Raw genomic sequence first — 22,226 nt, forward strand, 5'->3', positions numbered from 1 at the left:
AGATGTCGCCGTTTCGCCCGAAAGGCGAAGCATCGATTGCGATAGCAAATTAGTAGACAGCTATACGAACTAAGGATAGTAGTTTTATCGGCCATATAAAGTTGTAGATAATTGATTACTAACTAAATAAACAAGCAGAGTGTCAGGCGCGCACAGGTAAACATGACATCTCGCTCGACGACCGCGGGAGCTCGTCAAAACGCTGAAGGGAAAAATCGCGCCATCGGTAGCGAGCAAACTGAGCATCGCACTGGCTCTCACTTCAGCGCGAACTAAACGACAAAAGCTCAGCGCATACGAAGCTACCAGCACTCGGCGAATGCTCTTTGGCCCAACACATATCACTTTGAAGATGAGGTGGTCGCGGGCGCACACTTCAGCCGCGTCGCAGATCGCTTTCAAGATAGCTCCGTGAGCAGCATTGGCGTAAGCAGAACGCCCCCTCCCGTCTCGGTCGCTTCCTCCCCGTTCCTTGCGCGTGAACGAAGAGCGTGCGCTTCCGGCCGCCTTCCTCTGTCGCGTGCATGAGATTAAGCTGCGGTTGCCGGCTCACCCTCGCACGCCTTCACTAGCACACAACGCACGGCGCGCAGCGACGATTTTATCATTGTTGGACTTTATACAGAACATCACGGCGACGGCGATGGCAAAAAATGTCACAGTTTCGCCCTAAGGGCGAAGCAATGAATGCGATAGCAACACAGCAATGTCATACGAAGTAAGGTGAGCGGCTTTGGTAGCAATCTGAATTGTAGTAAACATGAGCTGATTAAGTAAGCAGGTGTGCTGCGGCGTAAGTAGACCGACATGAAGAGAGACTCGATGACCACGAGAAGGCGCGTGTGAAACGGTGGTGTTTATGAGAAGCGCTTCCCGTGGGCAGCGCGCGTGCGAAGGGACACACCTGTAGCGCTGCACTGCCGATCCGGGCAGCATTACATGTGTAGCGTGCGTTGGAAAATGTGGCCCGACTATTACTAACTGATTGAACAAGCGTGGTGTGAGCGTGCACAAACAAACATGAATAGATCACACTGAATGACTGCAGTCAACGACTGTCAAAACGCTGGCAGCAAGCGCATATAAACGCCGCAGCAGCGGGCGAAGGTACGTGCGGTCTATCGCTTAAACGGAAACTGAGCGGCGAATGCACGGCGCATAAAGGTCAGAGCCGTGTGGAGATAAGAGACGGTGCGGACGAGCGACGAGCGCGGTTGTTGGCAGCGTGATTTTTTTAGGTCCCTTATGGTGGGCGAGAGTGCATACAGAGGCGCTATCACGTAAAATGAATGTAAACTGTTTTGATTCCAAACTCCTGACGTCAAAGTTACGTAACCACCGACGCACGCATCGGGCGGTGACCCGCAGCGTTGTCTGAACAACCCAATCAAACACTCTCCTCGTTTATAAGATGTTACCTTTGTTCGCTTTCAAAACCATTAACATTGTCTACACTCAGCGGTTTTTCTTATCTAATTGGCTGACAAGAGGTTAGGAGCGCGCTCTAGTGGAGAGGGTTTCGATGGGGCCGAGCCAGCACAGTTAAAATAGATAACCGCGTGAAGGCGGTGGTGCCAGCTTCTCCAATTGGTCCGCTTCGCCTTACCTATAGATTGAGGTGGCTGGTCGAAAATCGCGGCGGCGTGCAATGGAGGGATAAGAATGCCGCTAAAATGGATCCTCAGCAAGGAAGAGTTGGTAGAGCGATGTCGTATGCATGCCGAAAGTGTTCGATACGGTTGTACTGCCACGAAAAAAGGTTTATCATGCGCAAATAAATACATGCTCACCGGCAGGTGAGAGTAGCGAGGGCCTGAGCGATCGGCGGGCAGCCATCGTCTATTCCTTTCGGAACGGGGCAGTCTGTGGCTATTCCGAACATTTTATTAGCAATTATATGGACACTTCAACGGGATTTCTGTCGTCGGCGTCGCCATCGCCGTCGCCGTCAGGTTCCGTATAGATTCCAAGGGCGATAAAATTGTCGCCGCGCGCCGTACGAGTAAAAGCGCGCGGGGGACGCGCGCTATCACGGAGAGCCAACGCACGGCGGAATGCAAACGCGATTGTCGCCCAAAAGGCCGTGGGGTATGGGGGGGGGGGGAGGGAGGCGGGGCGACGCCGGCACCAAATGCTTATCTTGCAACCCAGCGCAAGGAGAACTGGCAACGCAATCTCCCACGCGAAAGCAAAAAAAAAAAGAAGAAAAGCAGGGAGGCAGCGCGGGAGGGACGGGGGGAGCAGCTTCTACTCTGCCGTCGCCCGCACCGTCTCTTTATCTCCACCACGGCCGGGCTCGACTGGCGCGCGCACTCGCTTCTTAAGAAGCGAGCGAGCGCGCGCGTCAGTCGAGCCCGGCCGTGTCTCCACACGGCTCTGACCTTTATGCGCTGTCCATTCGCCGCTCAGTTTCCGTTAAAGCGATAGACCGCACGATTCTTCGCCCGCTGCAGCGGCCGCGCCAGAATTATTGACAGTCGTTGTCTGTGGTCATTCAGTGTGATTTATTCATGTTTGCTTTTGTGCGATGACACCACGCTTGTGAATTTTTTCGTTTTGTTCGGCATATTGACGCATTTTTTTCGTGTACACGTCACTTTGACGTGGTGAGTTTTCGCGGTTTTGTGAGGTAACGTGACAGACAGGCGAAGTGGGCGTAACCAGAAAACAATGGACCAATCCCAGAGGGCTAATGGTGAAAAGGCGTTGAATCAGGAATGATTATTTTTCTTTTGTGTTGTTTAATCATGCATAATCAGTGTGTACACGTTATATCAGATGGGGAGCTATCACGGTTTTTGTGACGTCACGTGACAGACAGGCGAAGTTGGGAGTGGCCCGAAAATGTTTTGAACAATCGTGGATGCTGATTGCAGAAATTGGAATCGAAACAGTTTGTAATCATTTTACGTTATAGCGCCCCTGCCCCGGCCTGCCATCTTAGCCGGCCAATTAATAAAATGCATCGGATAGTTTACGTAAACATAAATGTGCACTTCGAAAGAGGCGGGTCATGGGTGCCTATGTTTTCTTTTTTTTGCGCTACATACACCGCATTGTGTATTACATCTCCACTAAGCCATTACACTTGGGACATAATGAGAGAAAGAATGAATAAGCTTTTATTTCCCATATTTATTTTCTGCGAACCTGCACCATGAAGACCCGTGAGTAATTTTGAGCTATAATTAAAGCAGATACAGATTTATCATGACCGGCATTAGTTGGAGTAAAAGGGTAAACTCTTTCGGTTATTGCTTTCAGCATTCCTCATGCGAAATATAAAGACGGCACCAGAATCCACGTTTTTTTTTTTTTTCAAAATGTCACGTGGATGACTTTTAGAGGCCAGTGGTTAATGTGATATGCAATTTAATTTTTTAAAGTATCTACAATTAACTTTAAAACGATATATCGTTGACAATCCCTGTCTTACAGAACCAAGAAACTGTGGATGAAGGTAGTCAAGCCCCAGCATTCACAGCCATATATCTACGCAGCTGAAGACCAAGCGGAAGGTAAATATTTCATTTCATCGCTTTCTTCTATTGCGGCATCATTTATACGGATGCTCAGGCGCTCAAGTGCCGAGGATGAGAGGAGATAAAGACGAGCTCCGCAATCATCGTGATCCGTGGCCTTCCTCATTATGGTGGCACCATATATAGTTCAGGAGCTTGGAAGCGCATCCTTCACGAACCCTAAAGTATTAATGAAAGTTTCATAAAAAGCCATCAAGCGCTGCGACGATTTTTTTACGCGACGTTTACTGGCGCACTTTGGTTGGCAGCATCTTGGTCCAATGAGTGTTGCTGCTTCTGCGTCTTGAGAGAAAGGGTAGGGAGGTGTTTCACTGTCATCAAAAATAAAGAAAAAGCGGATGCATAGAAAATTTTCTTTCACACATAGGCGCATCTTCGCATCAGTCGCTGAAAACGTAGTAGACTTGCTTCAGGCCACGTGGTGATTGCCTATTTGGAAAGATGCCGCTGCGTGTTCCACTTGACGAAAGAAGGCACATTGTGCGTTTACTTATAGAGGGAATACCTCAGCGCGAAATCTGCTGCCGAACCAACAGGAGCCGGACTGCCGTGAATAGGATTATTCAAGCTTTCCGCGACGATGACAGATTCACAGATATGGAGCGCAGTGGGCGTCCAAGGGCCACGACTGAGGAAGAGGACCGCCTGATTAGGGCCGCCATCGTGGCTGATCCTTTTCAAAGTGCAGAGGATATCCGAGAAGCGCTCTCGCTCACGGTATCGTCTGAGACTGTAAGAAGAAGGCTGAGTGAGCTTGGCCTGCAGTCTTTCGTAGCAGCACAGAAGCCCTGCCTCTCAGACAGCCAGCTACAAGAACGACTCATGTTCGCTACAGCAATGAAAGATTGGACAACAGAGAAATGGGGCGATGTCATCTTTAGCGACGAGTCAACTTTTTCCACGCGCTGGGACCAACGGAAGCGGGTTTGGCGTCCACTAAACTGCAGGTGTGTTTACAGTGTATTGGCAGTTAATTCACGAAGCTAATTCTGCATCACAACATGTTTCACGTAAAATGAGCTTTTGGACATTAGGAGATTTTTCTGTAGTGGTATTATGTTGAAAACATTAACGATTGTTTCATAGTACTACTTACTCTGAAGCTAATTAAAAGCTGCCAGTGGGTCTTTCAGTACTATCTAATGATGTTTGCACGTTTTCTATTGCAACTCTATAACAGCATTATAAAGTTCATGCGCAAGAGGAATCACAACATTTTTAGACGCGCCGCTGGAACCCAATTGTATGCTATTTCTTGCAGATATCTGCCTAATTACACACAGAGTGTTCTATCCAGTGGACGGTGTTCCGTGAGCGTGTGGGGAGGAATCAGCAATGATGGCCTTGGTCCCCTTGTGCGTCTGGAAGGGCCCTTCACTGCCTGACGGTACTGCGACGTCATCACTAGACACCTCGTTCCGTATGCGCTGGACGGTTCCTTCAGCGACGGCTGCTATATTTTTCAACACGACCGCAGCCCGATCCATAAAGCACGTATCGTCCAGTCATTGCTAGAAGAACATGCTGTTTGCCAGCTTGAGTGGCCTCCATGTGGCGCCGACTTGAATCCCATAGAAAATGTCTGGGGCATGTTGAAGAAACGGCTGTCCACACGAGCCAACCGCGGCCGCACGGCCGATACGCTGTGGCAAGCGATCGCACAAGAATGGGAAAGCCTGCGCGGTCGACCGGAGATTACTGAATCTTTGTACGAGTCGATGCCCACACGCATCAATAAGGTGCTAGAAAACGGCGGACATTTCACTTCCTACTAGATCATTGAGAGACCTATGTTTCATGACACTTCTGTAAATGTCTAGTGAATAAATTCATCCCCTTCAGACACGAATTATGATGCACTGTCTGCAAATGCGTCAAATGTGCATGGCATCATTTCAAGACGCTCACTATTACATTCCAAGAAAGAAGACGAAGCAATGTGCTGTTTTGTGCGAGTTTCAGTAAAAAAATTAATTAGCGTATAACTCATTATCTAATTATTCTGAAATCCGTCAGCTTCAATGCTTGCATAAAAGAATCAACTATTAGGCCCGAAACGCATGCACACTTGCTTTTTCGGTTGTATTCGTGTCGACCGGAGAAAAAAAATACTCTTGACGTTGGTCTTGGAACGCGGCACGTCGAACGATTGTCTAACATGGTAGTGTCTCCAGCAAAGTGATCATCTGCAGCAATACGCAGGACAATGAAGTTAACTGACCGCTAGTTGTCCCATCAGGAAGCGGACACGAATGTGCACACTGAGTTTTAGGTCATTTGAAGAAACACGTGGCGTGGGACGCGCCTCCGAAGTTCGAGTCCCCAAACGAGGACGCCGTGTCGCAAAGGGTTATAAAAATAGTCATCGCACCCGATTATTTCTTATTTTTCTAAATGTAACCACTATAGCAGCGCGGTGGTTCGGGCTTTGCGCAGCAAAACCTGGGCGCAGGCGATGAAATCCCAGCCGCTACTGTCACTTAGCGATGAGGGAGGAACGGAAAAATTCTGCCTACTGACTAAGCATCTGTGTCCCATGGCTGCCTCACCGCTCACTCACGCACTCATAAAAAAAAAAAAACAGCGTGGCTACGCGAAAATAGAACTGATAACAGCCGAAGAATACGCTGTCTGATTACTTGTACTGATATTCTGCTCTCAAAATATAAGCAAGTAGCCCTGGCTAACAACGAGCGCGTCACGTTGAAAGAGATAGGTATAAAATATTTGCGCACAGTGCGAAAATAGACAGGCCATAGATTTAAGGAGGGATGCGTCTTCAACGTAGCGCTGCTGTCGATCGCTGGTGACGTAGCGGAAGTGTCGCGAAGAGGCTCTTGGCCGTGTTCCGCAAATTTGCGTGGTCCGCAAATTTTTGTGGTTGACTGTACGTGACACACCAAGGTGACCGGCAGTGGGTAGGTCGTGATGTTCGTGGAAAACAGCCGAGCGAACGTGTTTGGGGATTGCAAGGAGTAATGCTGAGCCATCGGGGTGAACGTTGCGATAGAGTACGCCATCTTGAAGAATGAGTAAGTGAAGGCAACCGTCGGCAAGGAACGATTTCAGGCGGTCAATAATGATACGCAAGGACGGGTCTCGGCGCTGCTCGTCGGCGACATGGAGCAGTTGGAAAACAGAGAACGCAGGCGTCAGTATCAGTATCAAACGTAGAGGTCGGGTCTTCGACTGGGTAGCGAGAGAGGCAGTCTGCGCCCTGGTGTTGGCGTCCCAACTTGTAAGTCAGTGTGTAGGGATATTCTTGTAGTTGAAGCACCCAACGACCGAGCCTGTCGCTAGGATCCTTGTGTGCCGAAAGCCAACAAAGCGCATGATTGTCTAGGATTACTGAGAAGTGTTTGCCATATAAATTTGGGCGGAACATTGAAACAGCCCAGACGAGAGCAAGACATTCGCGCTCTGCAGTTGCCAGGAGCCGGCTAGCGTAGGATATAACACGTTCGTGTACATGTTGGCGTTGCGCTAAAACGACTCCGATCCCATAAACACTGGCATCGGTTCAGACCTCTTTAGGTGCGGACGGGTCAAAGTGGGCCAAGATATGTGGATTGGTGAGAATAGGGATAAGGCGTGAAAACGCGGCTGCCTGAGGGGAACCCCACGTAAAGGGCACCTCTTTCTTCAGAAGTTTAGTGAGCGGTCGAGCGATTGCTGCGAAATCTTTCCTGAACCGTCTGAAATAAGAACACAGCCCAACAAAACTCCAGAATTCTTTGACATACTGAGGCACAGGAAAAGCTGTTACTGATCGAACCTTCTCCAGGTCGGTTTGTGCGCCGGAAGAATCGACGAGATGGCCTAGCACTGTAATCTGTCGGCATCCGAAGTGGCACTTCAATAAGTTTATTTGAATCCCAGCCTTGCGGAAGGCGTGAAGGATCGCAGCGACGCGCTCAAGGTGCGTCTCAAATGTAGAACAAAACACAAGGACATCGTCGAGGTGACAAACGTATGTTGAGCATTTGAAACCTTGAAGCAGAGTCCACCATCCGTTCGAACGTGGTGGGGCATTGCATAGACCAAACGGCATAACCTTCAATTGGTAGAGGCCATCTGGAGTCACGAAAGCGGTCGTTTTTGGTCTTGCTCACCTACGGAAATCTGCCAATAACCAGATCGAAGGTCTATGGACGAAAAGTGTTTGGCACCGTTAAGACAATCAAGACCGTCGTCGATTCGTGGTAAAGGGTAAACGACCTTTTTAGTCATTCGGTTTTGGTGGTAGTAATTAACGCAGTAACGCCACGTGCTGTTTTTCTTTTTAACGAGCCCAACCGGCGACGTCCAAGTGCTCGAAGAGGGCTCAAGAATGCCTGTGGCGAGCATTTTGTTTACTTCCTACTGGATAACTTGCCGCTCTGCCGTGGAGACTTGCTACGGTCGGCGGTTGATGGGAACATCATCACCGGTGTTTATCCGATTCTTAACAAGGGACGTCTGACCCAGTGGTCGATTGTCAGTGTCAAATATGTCACGGTAGGAAAGCAAAAGGCGACATAGAGCGGCTGCTTGGTCAGGTGTGAGGTCCGGAGCAACCATGAGATATAATGTACCGTCTAATGTACCGTAATGTAAATTGTGGGACGACGCGGCGGCTTTTGGCTACCTCGAAGCGGCGGTATTCTTTGACGATATGTTCGGCAGTATACAGAAACATTGTTATATACGAAAAAACTGAAGGCGTCGTCCGCGATTCCTTTTAGTGTATGGCCCACCTTGTCAACCTCGGTCATGTGATCGTCGACTTTCCGGCAAAGCGTGAGCACTTCCTGTATCTAGGAGACATACGATTCGGTTGACGACTGGACAGGTTGCCAAATAGGTCGCGAAGGCTCTTTGAAAATGTCCCAGCTGGAGAGCTCGGCCACATGGGTGTGAAACATGAAATAGATCACATTGGCAAGCATGATGGTAGGATCCCAGTGGTGGCTTTGGCTAACACGGTCATACTTGGTGAGCTCGTAGTCGACCTAAACGTCATTTTGGGCGGAGAATGTCGCAGGATCACGGAGACTGGGAACCGTAACCTACGTTGTGGTTGGCGCCGCAGGTGTAGGTGGCGATGGGGAGTTGCTATCGGAAGCCATGGCTGAGAAGACGACGGTGCGACCGCTTTGGGGCTCCGTGGCGAGGACGGGGCACGTTCTACGTCCTCCACAACGTTACGCGAAGGACAAGTCAGTTAAACGAGAAACTATTCACAGATTATATTTACAGCAGTGGTTGCAGCGCTAGCCGGTTGGATTTAAAGCACGAGCCCAGTTCGTTCTTCCTCCTCTTTGCTCGGGTGATGGCGCCTGCGGGCCTCGTTCAAACGACCAAATACAACAATATTTTGCACATTTTAAGCGTTTCAACAAGCGGCAGTAACATGGCGACTCGTTGGCGTTCGGAAAATTTTCGTCCAGCTTTTGGTCTCGTGCTTGTTTATGAACTAAATAATCCGAAGGTTGTTCGCATCGTTCAAATGTGTGCAGAAGCGCCCGACAATGATGCCGTTGCCACCGTGAATATAAGGATCACAAGTGACAGGCTGTAAATGTCTTACTGACGCATTCATCTCTTTTTGCACTTAAAAACCGCAATGCAAAATAACATAAGTTTAAAGATTTTAACTGAAATTGTAATTTCAATTCAGAATGAGGCTGCTATCGTTTGCTGAATGCGCTAAAATGTTGACGTTATTTAGACGTAAAAAGCTTTATTTTATTATTTGCAGTTGAAAGTAAAATACCAGAAAAACCTAAGAAACCCCCACCTGTCATCTCGCCGACTACCTTAGCACCACGTTCCCTGGATTACGATGGTGAGTACGAAGCTCTCAAGACACAATTTTTGGCTTTGGCAACAAAATATTGACACGTGTACTTATTTATTCGTTTCTCAGGGACTGCATTCCACCCGCTAACAGGTTTAAGTTATCGCGCAGCGCAATACACACCTGTTTGATTTCGAACTTACTCGAATGTTATCCTAGATTCTGCCTCTTGCCTATCTCCTCCCCGAAGATTCTGTAATCTGAATGTATGCGTGACGTGAATTGTGTAGTACTTTCAGGAAGGCACACGGGTACCAGCGATTGCCCTGTAACATATGCCGAGTCATGTATAAAAGCCGAGGCGCTTGACCCGCATATCAGGTTGTCGCCGATCACCGACTGTGGTCGCCGCTATCGTCGTGCTTGGCTGTCACTTACTTTGCTGGGCACATAAAGCGTCTAATAAAGCGTCCGTGTCCGTATTCGCGGTCTCTGCTACTGGGTTATTCACCGTCACTGCAACATCACATCTGGTGGAGATTCTGTGCGCTTATGTGCCGGACGCCCGAACTCGGAGTTCCGACGTGGCTAGGCGGCCCAGGCGATGCTAGACGGCACTAGCCCCTCGACTGCTTCGCAGTAGCCTACAGGCTCAGCTTTAGACTGATTAGCAGGGACTAAAACCTGCGCTTAAATAGCCTATCCTTTCCCTACTTCCCTAGGTTGTGGAACGGCAGGTATGCGTGATAGTTCACATAAATTTTCATGACACCTCCCAAAGGTCTGCTCTGCAAACGCCATGTTCAAAAACGCCACTACTTTCCAAATTACCACACAACCAGCGTCCAGGCAGCTGGAAGGAGTGAACCACTTCCCCACGAAGGTTTGAAAAACTATGGTGGCCGATTCTGGCGCAGCACGTCAAGAATGTGCTGGGCCAGGAGGCATGAGCCTACCAGGCGTTCCTGCTAATAATAGTTCGGTGAAAATAAATGTTATTTCTCTCTCTCCCTCCAAAAGGCATTCGCCGCGCCCCTTTTAATCAGGAGCGATGAAACGGGTGATTCCTCCCGCTGTCAGAGGTCCCCCCCCCCCCCACCCACTGCACCACACAGACGTACAAGCACATACTTGGGTTCGTTGACAAGCACAGAAGCAATAGCGGCAGCCGGCCACACGGCGCCATATTCTCAGACAATACATACGCGGCTAGCAATTTGTGGACACGGTACAGAGACATCGCGTATTCCGGGGCTTCCGGAAAGCACTGGACCCTTTCCATCTCCGCAACCCACTCAAGGCACGCGTAATGCAGAGAAGACACAGGGGTTCGTAGAAAGGACTCTCGGGGCATTCGTCAAAGTCGCGCCAACAACAACAACAACAACAACAACAAATCACCCTTTTATCGGTCCGCTTGGGCGAGTGACTGGCAGTGCCCGTCTTGCTCGGCCGTTCCCACGCCCACGATGTTTTGGCGCCCGTCAATTGGCCCATCGCTTACTCGAAACTATGCCGCCCCGTGAGCGCTCGACCTCCTGGCGCCCGTTAATCAGCGCGTCTCTGACTCGGAACTATGCCGCACCGTGACACAGTCGCATAAATTTTCATGGACCCCACGTACATATTGGGCTTTCTGCCACAGGCAATTTCTAATTTTTTTAAAGTGTTCACTGAAACACCCTGTCTATTATTCAGTGCCTGTAAACAGCCGCAGGGACCATATATTTTAAACTAGTGCGCATGCTCGCGTAGATTTCGTTTTGTGCGTACAATCTCTTTAAACAGGCCTGTCTCAGTTAGTAGTGACGATGCACGAAGCGAGCTTCTCGCAACAATGACTACCTTTTCAGAGCAGCGGTAATTATGCTTGTATCGTACTAAACTGCCAGAATAACTCCACCATAGCACGTGCCGAATACGCACTCCTCCCACTGATCGATCTAACGTTCGAAATAAGCAACAACATATAACTAACGCACGATTGTACAATATGCACAGATTTAGTTACTTTCTTTTATGGTTAAACGGCGTATTGAGCAGCTGAGCTCCACTCAGAGAGTGAATTGAATTTTGGGGTGTTGCGCTCCAGAACCACGATTTTAAGGCGGCACGCTGTAGTGGGGGACATCAGGATTCATTTTCTCCACCAGGGTATTTTTAACAGGGGAATACTCCTAAAAAATTCTGACAAGAAGGAAGTTTCAGAGAATTTGAAGCACGCTGTTTAGAAATCTATAACTATGCACAAGAAATAGATTGTGACAGGTACAATCTTTGTGCGCATTTGCAGATGTTCTCCTCACTAGTTAATGTTACACTTTAGAACGGTGTACAATACCATAACTAGGCCCTATTTACATAACTTAATAGGTGCAACTCATATCAATTTGATATCTTCAATTCTTACAGTTTTACATAATTGAAAATTGATATTTGAGCTTTGCTAATTTTGTAAATTAAAGCATTTATTGTAAACATTGATCGGCCTGAATAAAAAGTACATTTTTCGCATTAACAAATTGGAAGCTTTTTCTGTTATATAGAACTCATCAATTTAATAAGCTAGGAAAGCGATATCCCCATCGTCTTGTATTTTAGGCACGAACTCCCGAGCTAAAGCTTTCCTTCATCACGATCAGCCTATTTTTATGTCCACTGAGGGGTTAAGGCCTCTCGCAACGATTTCCAATTACCCCTGTGTTGCGCTAGCTGATTCCAACTTGCACTTGCGAATTTCCTAATATCATTACTCCGCCTAATTTTCTTCCGACCTCAACTACGTATCCCTTCTCTCGGCACCAATTCTGCACCCATAGCATTGCATGACCTGCCCAGCTCCGTTTTCTTCTCAACGTCAACTAGAATATCGGCATTCCCGTTAGCTTTTTTATGCGCACCGCTCTCTTCCTGTCTCTTAACATTACGCGTAGCATTTTTCGTTCCATCTCCCTTTGTTCTCGGGCTTCTTTGTTAACCTGCAAATTTCTGCCCCATATGTCAGCACCGGTAAAATAGAATGATTGCACAATTTTTGTTTTAGTCACAGTGGTAATTCTCCAGTCAGTATTCGGTAATGCCGGCGGTATTCCTTCCACCCATTTTTATTGTTGGTAGGGAGGCGTTCTAGTTTAATTAAGAGGTTACACAGCTCTAACAATACACGCACAATCCTTCAACCAACTTGACGTCGTCGTCTTTCTCGAAACAGTGCATACTGCTCGTTGTTCTTCAGTACAATTATATCCCTAGAAAATAGCAGCCGTCCCGGTGACCCCCGGGCAGGATAGCACAGGTAGATTGAAATAAGGCTTTAACCGCTAAACATGCACGATTTCACGTCCTCAACGGCGGCTCAAGGGGTTCTACCATGTCGTTCACAGGATACGTTTGACTGACCACACGGTAGGGACCCTGGTACTTGGAAACGAGTTTGGGTGTAGGTTCAGGGCTGGCGGCGGGAACCTAAGGCCAGACTAGGGAGTAAGGGGCATAGGGTGCAAGAGAGGCACACGCGAAAGCAAGCTTTCGCCACTCCTTCGCATGTGCAGCAGCTTCGGACAGGGTAGTAGACTCCGCTGTGCCAGGGCGATACGGAAGGATGGCATCCATTGTGCAGGAAAATTGGCGTCCGTAAAGAAGAAAGAACGGAGAAAAACTCATAGTGGTCTGTGGGGCGGTGTTACAAGCATACGTCACGAAGGGCAGAACGCGGTCCTAATTGGTTTGGTCAGATGCGACATACATGGCTAGCATATCACCAAGAGTGCGGTTAAAGTGCTCAATCAACCCATAAGTCTGCGGGTGGCAGGCAGTAGTGGTACGGTGAATTACGTGGCATTCGTTGTGTAGGGCTTCTATAAAGTAAGAGAGGAAGACACGGCCTCTGTAGCTCAGCAATTCTCTGGGGGCCCCATGGCGAAGTATGATGTTACGCAGAAGGAACCAGGCAACATCGCGCGCAGATAAGTAGGGCAGATGCCAAGTTTCTGTGTAGCGAGTAAGATGGTCTATCACCACAATCACACAGCGGTTGCCGCCTGAAGTACTCAGCAGGGTCCGTAAAGATCAATTCCAACGCGGTCAAAGGCCGATCCTGGGCAAGGAAATGGTTGCATCGGAGCAGCTGAGGGATGAGGGGTATTCTTGCGGCGTTGACAAGCGAGGCAGGAGCGGACCAATCGGCGGAATAATCGGTACATCCCACATCAGTAATAACGGAGTCGGCGGCACGTGTATGTTTTAGTACTCCTGCATACGCGCATTGCGGGTCATCGTGAAACGCTGCACAGATGTCCGAACGTAGATGCCGAGTGGCCACCAGTAACTATTTGCGGTTGACCAAGAGGTAGTTACGGTGGTATAGGAGCCCGTCATGAACAGCAAATTGTTTTGCTTGGTGACGCATTGCACGGGCAGGAGAAGGCGCTGATAGGTGTGAAAGAAGTCACGAGTCACTCACGAGTGAAGCCGACAGGAAGCGGACTTGTCGAGTTGAGGTGCCGTCTCAGCGCAGCAAGAGCAGCGGGCCAAAGAGAGAAGTTTCTTTTTAATTTTATATTTCGCTCTTGTTTTTTAGGAGTGTTAGCTTAGCCAAAAATCTTGATAAATTATTTTCATGCTTTTCCGTTTTCTTGGTATTTTCACTTAGATAAAAGTAGGTAACGAATAATAAATATTTTGTTGTTATTGTCACATCTACGCCTTGTTAGTACAAGATGATGGTTGGTACTAGGGGGAACCCACGCGTGCGTTGTTCTAAGTGCAAGCATTCTTACGCGTTGGAAGAAACGCGGTTTAAGTCCGCACGCGAACCGAACGGTGCAGATTTTATCTGTAGGATGTCTGCTAGGGTCGCGGCTAGACCGTCTCGAGCAGGAGAAGGATAAGCTAGCTAAGCGGGTTCGAAAGCTAGAAAAGAAACTTAAAAGCGAGCTGAAGCAGAGGACGGAGGTAGAGGAAAAGCTGAGGAGGTAGGTAGAGGAAGGAGGTAGAGGAAAATGCAGCTGAGGGCCACCATTCCGCAAAGCAATGGTGAACGCATCGAGGCGAGCACCGCGAACGGAGCTGGCTCCGATGCGAGTGCAGCTAGAAACTTTGGGCAACAGCGCAAACAGACGACCACAAGAAGGCAGACACGTACACACAAGCCCTGACTAACAACTGGTTTTATTGGCAAGGATAGCGCACCTTATATATGCCAGGTTGAAGTAAGGGAAATGGGAAAACATAACAAGGGTAAACTCGTGCCAACAACGCAAGCGCAAAGCAGCCAACCAAGCGCAACAAGACGCAAACAATTATTTTTATTTCCAATCTGAAACCCCGTAGCCACATCGAGAAGATCAAATTCAGCATCAAAGAGAGCAAGGGAAGGGGTACTGAAGCACTTGCTACCGAACTTCCTAATGTGGTAGGCTTCTAAACTGATGCGCGTGGTCGTGTCACTGCTATTTCCTAGAATCTTTGTCTCTTTTAACCGGGCCTCACAATCAGTACACATGCTAACGTGCGCAACTATATGTGCGTATTTGTCATCTCATTTTTTAAGTTTTTGAGCGCGTTCCCCTAAACGGTCATTGACGGAGCGACCAGTTTCGCCGACGTAAACCTTCCCACGTGACATGGGATTGCCATAAAGCACTCCAGTGGAACATTTGACGAACGGCGATTGGTGGTTCTTCCGGCATCCACGTTTACTGGTGTTGCAAATACGTTGGCACAACTGTCCCAGCTTATTTGGGGCAGAAAAACAAATTGGCACGCCGTGCCTACTTGCCACCTTTTTAAGATTGTGGGAAAGTTTATGGATGTAAGGGACCACCTCAGGTCTATGTGCCTTCCGGTGATCCTCCACCGTTGTACTTCCCGTTCCACGCTTGAATTTTTGAAGGAGGGTTTCAGAAACGGCGGTCAAGACCGAGACGGGGAACCCTGCAGCCAAAAGACAGCTTACCTGATTATTAAAACTAGGCGTCATCTGATGTGGGCACGATTTTTGGAGAGCCGATTCCATACACGTCACCGCTATTCCTCTCATAATTGTCTTGGAATACGCCGAGTCATAGGGCAGCAGTTCCTTCTTAGCCCGTGGGTAGTATCCCCAGCAAACGTGCTCTTCACAGAACGTGATTTTAAGTTCTAAAAACTGTAAAATAGAAGAATCCGGTAGCTCATGGGTGAAACGCAACCCTCGTCCATGTTTGCTAAAAGATAAAACTTCACCTACAATAGAGGAGTAGCTGGAGGAGGACTGCTTTTTCAAAAGCACTAAAAATGGTCAACATACCTAAATCTTTTTAAAATCGCCCCCCCCCCCCCCATTAAACACCAGTTCTAGTGCATCGTCCACCTTGGCCAGAAAAATATCACAAAGAATAGCGGCTACGCAAGACCCTATGCAGATGCCATCGCGCTGCAAAAACGGTTGATCGTCAAATACAATAAAAGTAGAGTTCAGGTAAAACTGCAATAAAGATATAAAATTGTCAATGGACACACCGATGGTGTTCTGGAAGGATACGTCACCGTTATCTTCAATGCTCTCTTTGACACACACTAACAATTGATTCTGCGGGACCGAATAAAACAAGTCTTGCACATCTACAGAAAAACCGAAACCAACATGATCATTTCCCTCTAAAAACTATGCTACTGCGGCTGATTTTTTGACAAGAAATGGGTCATTCACAACAAGCGTCTTCAGGTTCTTTAACAAAAACTGGCTGACACACTTCTGCCACGATCCCTCTTCACTAACAAGGCACATAGACCTGAGGTGGTCCCTTACATCCATAAACTTTCCCACAATCTTAAAAAGGTGGCAAGTAGGTACGGCGTGCCAATTTCTTTTTCTGCCCAAATAAGCTGGGACAGTTGTGCCCACGTTTTTGCAACACCAGTAAACGTGGATGCCAGAAGAACCACCAATCGCCGTTCGTCAAATGTTCCACTGGAGTAGTTTATTGCATTCCCATGTCATGTGGGAAGGTTTACGTCGGCGAAACTGGTCGCTGCGTCAGTGACCGTTTAGGGGAACACGCTCAAAAACTTAAAAAACGAGATGACAAATACGCACATATAGTTGCGCACGTTAGCATGTGTACTGATTGTGAGGCCCGGTTAAAAGAGACAAAGATTCTAGGAAAGAGCAGTGACACGACCGCGCGCATCAGTTTAGAAGCCTACCACATTAGGAAGTTCGGTAGCAAGTGCTTCAGTACCCCTTCCCTTGCTCTCTTTGATGCTGAATTTGATCTTCTCGATGCGGCTATCGGGGTTTCAGATTGGAAATAAAAATAATTGTTTGCGTCTTGTTGCGCTTGGTTGGCTGCTTTGCGCTTGCGTTGTTGGCACGAGTTTACCCTTGTTATGTTTTCCCATTTCCCTTGCTTCAACCTGGCATATATAAGGTGCGCTATCCTTGCCAATAAAACCAGTTGTTAGTCAGCGCTTGTGTGTACGTGTCTCCCTTCTTGTGGTCGTCTGTTTGCGCTGTTGCCCAAAGTTTCAAGATGTACCAACTCGTCCAAAAAGAAGTATTGATGGAGTGCAGCTAAGGCAGCCGAACCCGCCACGCCGGGAAGCAGTGGCGGAAACGTCAGTGATGGTCACAAAGGGGCTACCACTGACGCGACCGCGGGAGAAAACAAAGCAAAGGGCAAGGATAACAAAGGAGGGAAAGTCATTATGACCACGGTTGCAGCTTGCGGCGGTGAGGGGGAAGAATAGTGTCGTGTTGTCTTTGTTGGGGATCCATAATGCGTAACGTAGAATCGGGGATAACAGAGAGGGTAGGTGCAAACGAACGAGTCTAGGTTAGCACGCTTCCGGGAAAGCCAATTAGAGAGGTGATAGCCAAGGCCAAGGAATGCATGCACAATGGAGGAGAGGCACATAGTGGTGATAATGGGCGGAGTGATTGACGCACTGCACGGACGAGGGGCAGGGATCACAAAGCAAATAGCCAAATAGTCACCGGCCTAAAGAATGTTTCAAAGGAAGTACAAATCGCGGTGTACATGGTGCCAGAGGTTGAAAGGCAGGGGTACAAAATTGTAAGGGCAGTTCTTGCAGTAAGCCGGAAAGTTTGGACTCTAGCTATAGCTATGAATTTTACGGTCATTGACATCAACCGAGAAGTGCACCCAGCAGGCCGCGAAGGCGCTTTTGTGCGTGACGGGATAGATTTTAGTGAATGTGTAGCAACACCGGTCGGACGTCGATTCGCTGCGCGAGCTGTAGCTTTTTTAGGCGGGCCCCAGGCAATCAGGAAGCAGGACTAAGTATTGAATGTAGTGAAACACCAGTCAAGAGCAGAATTAGACGACCAGGAGTCAGGAAAAGACGCAGAAAGGATATAAATAGAGAAGGTAAAATTTGGTTTATTAACATGCAGGGTAGTCGCAAGCAGGAAAAATGGCTGGAAATTCAAACGCAGCTTAATGGTGAAGTGATTAGCGTGTACGCTGTGGCCGAAAAGCATCTATGAGATTTGGAAGAGCCGCCTGTTATTGACAATTTTGCATGGAGAGGGTGCAACAGAATGACCGGGTCAAGGAAAGGCGGAGGCGTAGGCGTACTAATTAAGCGAGGTCTGCAGTGGCGAAAGCTAAACGAGACATGTACAGAGCATTTATGGATTAGCGGCACATGGCAAGGTAAAAAGACGTGGCTGGGAGTAGCTTACCTATAGACAGGTAGTGATAGCAGAGAAAAAATAAGGAATTGGTTGATTGCATTAAAAGCGATAATAATAAGTTCAGTTAATCGGGCCATGTGAGAAGAAACAACATAGAGAGGGAGATATGAATGCACACATGGACGATTTAGACGGATATACTGATTACAATGGCTCTCTAGTGCTGGATCTGTGTGATGAACAGAACCTTATGGTAGTTAACCGGGGGAATAAGTGTCATGGACAGGTAACCTGGCAATGCGGAAAGAGCCAGTCATGTATTGACTACGCCTTAGTCTCAGAAAAGGTCTACGAACAACTAGACCAAATGATACGAGACGAAAATAGAAAAAAATAGCCTGGAAAGCGATAATAGACGTTTAGCATTAACGTTTGGGCAAGATACCTACGCAGAACATGAACCAATAGCCTCCGGGTTTTTAAAAATGAATGATGAGCAAATAACCGAGATAGCAAACAACATAGAGAAGAAAAGCGAGGCTTTTCCTACAACAGTCTGGGTATATAAGGAACTGGTGAACGTTATGCAGCGTGAAATAAGGCAGACACGGCAAAACAATTGTTGGATTGGAAAGAGGAAACCACGTAAGTGGTGGAACAAGAAAATGGAACAAGCTATAGAATAGCGTAAAGATGCATGTGGGGCTCATCGAGAAGCCAAAAAGTTGGTATTACAAGAAGAAGAGGTGCTCCTTAGGTGGAATACATACCGAGAAAAGAAAAGGGTGGCTAGTCAGCTCGTGGAAGAGAAACTTAAATGCGCAAGTGAACGTTGGGTGCATAACATTCACAAAAGAGACAAAGGTGCCCAAAAAGACTCTGTAACCATATAAAAGCACTCGGAGCTCCAACTAAAAACTCGCGAACGGCTATAAGGGATGAAGACAGTAACATCTACGAAGGACACGATGCGCTACGGTACATCACAGACGTTATTAGGGATAACTTCGGCACGAGAAAAAAACGTAGTTCAGACAACGAATGTAGCAACAGCAGAGAGGCCTGAGAGATCAAAAGTTATCATAGAAAAATTTTATTGGAAAAAGGCAGCAGAAAATGTCCCTAACAGCATGGCAGCAGGACCCGATGAAATCCTAATAGAGGTAATAAAAACCCCGGTCCAAAAAGCAAGACACTGCTGACTAATGCCATAGCGTAAGTGATTAGAACAAAGAAAATTCCCGTTGGATGGCGTGAAAGCAAGATGAATCTCATCTAGAAAGGCAAAGGAGATAAGGTAAGACGAGCTCGTACAGGCCAGTTGCAGTAACGTCGGTGATATATAGAATAGCAATGCAAACCATAAAATTAGAACTGTCGAAGTGGGCGGAGAAAAAACGATGTAATGGGGGAACTACAGAATGGGTTCAGGCCAGGCAGACGCTTAGAGGATAATATGTTTGTACTAACTCAGTGTATAGAGATTTCAGAAGCTCAGAAAAGACCTTTATCGATAGCATTTCTAGGTTATAAAGGAGCTTATGATAACGTAGACAGGGAATTGTTATGGGATATTCTTCAGTAGGAAGACATAGATGACAATTTCGTGGAGCTGCTGAGGGAGATATATAGAGACAACCAAGTACAAGTGGTATGGGAAGGTCGAAAAGGTAATGAAATTGTGAGAACTCACCAAGGATTGAAGCAAGGATGCCCTCTGTCACCATTGTTGTTCACGCTTTACGTTAAGTGTATAGAAAGACGACTGGAAACCAGCGAATTAGGTTTTGATTTATTCTACATGTGTAATGGACAAATGGTGCAACAGAACGTCCCTGGACTGATGTACGCAGACGACATTGTGCTAGTAGCGGAGAACAAAAAAGATTTACAGATACTTGCGAATATCTGTGAGAAAGCAGCGACAAATCTAGGCCTTAAGCTTAGCACAGAGAAATCAGGAATTATGATCTTTAATGAAGAGACGAGTAACTTCGTGGTGTCAATTAAACAGCAAGTAGTACCCATAGTGAAGCAATATAAGTACCTCGGCGTACACAAACACAAAGGAAAGAATTACTCGAGCAACCACCAAGAAAATTGGAAAATAAAGGGGAAGCGGAATGCAGCAATAATGAAAGACAGAGCGCACAGAGCACTGTAGGGCCACAATAAGTATCAGGTGGTGTGTGGAATCTGGCAAGGAGTATGGTGTCAGCGCTAACATTCGCAAATGCCATTCTATGCTTAAAATCGGATATCTTGTCCGGTTTGGAAGTTAACCAAAGATCAGTCGGCCGGTTGGCTTTGGAAGCCCACGTTTACACCACAATTGTGGCAGTGGAGGGTGACATGGGTTGGGCCTCTTTTGAAGTCAGGGAATAACAGAGCAAAATTATTTTTGCTCTGTGCTTGGGAACACGGATGAACATAAATGGGCGGCTAAAGTGCACAAGTATCTCTACATGAAAAGCGTGGACACGGAATGGAGGAAAAGTTCAAGGAAGTTGGCAACCAAGTACAGGATAATCGAAACTGTAAATAGACAACCAGGAGTCATCAGAAAGAAAGTGAGAGAAATAGAGACCGTGAATTGGATGCAAAGAATGGAAACAAAAAGGGCAATGGAGATTTACAAGAATGAGAAGAAAGAAATTAGAAGGAAAAATCTACGATAACACCTTGCTCCGTATTGCTGTTTCAGGCTCCAGCCGGTTGCCTAAGGACCAAAACATGCCGGAGCAAATGTTCGGAACTAGATGAGGCATGTGTATACTGCAGTAAAGATCCAGAGACCACTCAGCCCATCCTAATGGAATGCTACGGGATCCACCCAGCGAGAACCGTAGGTAACGTGCAACTCCCAGAAGCGCTTGGGCTTAACGTGGAAGAAAATATCAACAGATCAGCCGTAGAGATAAGCAAGAGACGATTAGAGTACTGGTGAAAAAAAGCAGGGAAAATATGGATACGACTTGATCTCTTAAAGTTATAGGAAGCGGTACAAGGTAATTTTTTAAAAAGCAAACGAATAATGAGAGGTATACAAAAATGCTAGATAAAGAACATGTTTAGTATACCTAAATAAATCAAGCAGGCTAGGTGAGTATTTGTCGCCGCCCCGTTTCAAAGGGCATGCCAATAAATCATCATCATCAATGTGTTGATGTGAATAGTGGCGTGTGCGGGTGACTACAAGAAGAAAGTGTGTGACAAGCCAGCTTGAAGTGATGGTGATTGTATGGCAGCAGCAAGAAGAGAATTGGTGATGATGATAACGGAAGAAGACGACCACGTGCCACGGACAAGGAAGCGGCACGAGAGCTCGAGAGCACGCAGAGCGTGAGAGCCTTCGGAAGCCTCGAACGTCAGCTCGCAGAACGGCGGTTGAAGACTCGGGTACCGGTAAGCGGCTGTCCTGCTACCGTGCGGACCTGGTCGGAGATCCAGCTTGTGGCTGGGCTCTCCTGTGCACAAGCGGCCTGCTGTCATAGCGGCCTAGTGCAGTGCTTCCTGCTGGCCACCGGGGCGCCCGAGCTACCTGTCCGCCGACTGAGCCCGCCGTTCTAGCGGCCGAGGCGTTGCAGGTCAGGCGTTACTGACCAGTTACAGCAGTGGCCTGGTGCTCTTCCGCCTTCTGTTTCCTTGCTTCCACGTCGCGACAAGGTGCGGCCTGGTGGTGACGGCGTAGGATGTGGCCTTCGCAACATGGCACCAGCTGTGCTGTTGCCCGACAGCAGCTACGTAGTCACAACGACCACCGTGACGGGCACCCCAACGACGAAAGCACACCGGCTAGTCGTGATGCATGAGTGCTTGGCACATCCTTATATGGAAGGACAAACGACTTCGAACTCTAGTCGGTGTGTATGTAAAGCGTCTGTATCGTGTTAGCGTGTCTGTATAAAGTATGTGTTTCGTGTAACAAGCTCCCGTCTGCCATGTCATTATTAAAGGATCCTGGGCCCAACGGAAACAGCGAGTTGTTGTTTCCATCACAATCATCGTCATCAAAGAGCCGGCATGGAAACAATCCATTGATTATTCTGCTGCTCCGAAAGCATGTCCGTGGCGGTGAGGGAGGACTCGCATATTGGCACGTTCGTATAATTGGACTGACCTGACACAGGAGAGCAGGACACTATAACCGCGTCCGAATGTTGGCGGCCACAGCGGTACAGCACTCCAATATCGTGTTCTTGGAGGCAGTGCGCCCATAGAGCGAGGCCACTTGAAGGATCTTTTAAGGACGACAGTCAGCATA

The 22,226-nt window shown here is 47.7% G+C and overlaps 1 protein-coding gene across 1 annotated transcript in view; it reads left to right on the forward strand.

Annotated features, from left to right (window-relative positions):
• The first annotated feature begins 3,439 nt into the window (after window positions 1-3,439).
• The window catches only part of LOC119458589 (uncharacterized), a 41,130-nt gene continuing 22,343 nt past the window's right edge, over window positions 3,440-22,226 (forward strand). Inside the window, exons 1-2 of the mRNA XM_037720430.2 lie at window positions 3,440-3,518; window positions 9,283-9,369. Coding sequence (XP_037576358.1) covers window positions 3,455-3,518; window positions 9,283-9,369 — 151 coding nt within the window. The 5' untranslated portion in view covers window positions 3,440-3,454. The remainder of the gene's footprint in view (window positions 3,519-9,282; window positions 9,370-22,226) is intronic.

Source organism: Dermacentor silvarum, chromosome 7, assembly GCF_013339745.2.
Source record: "Dermacentor silvarum isolate Dsil-2018 chromosome 7, BIME_Dsil_1.4, whole genome shotgun sequence".
Lineage (NCBI taxonomy): Eukaryota > Metazoa > Arthropoda > Arachnida > Ixodida > Ixodidae > Dermacentor > Dermacentor silvarum.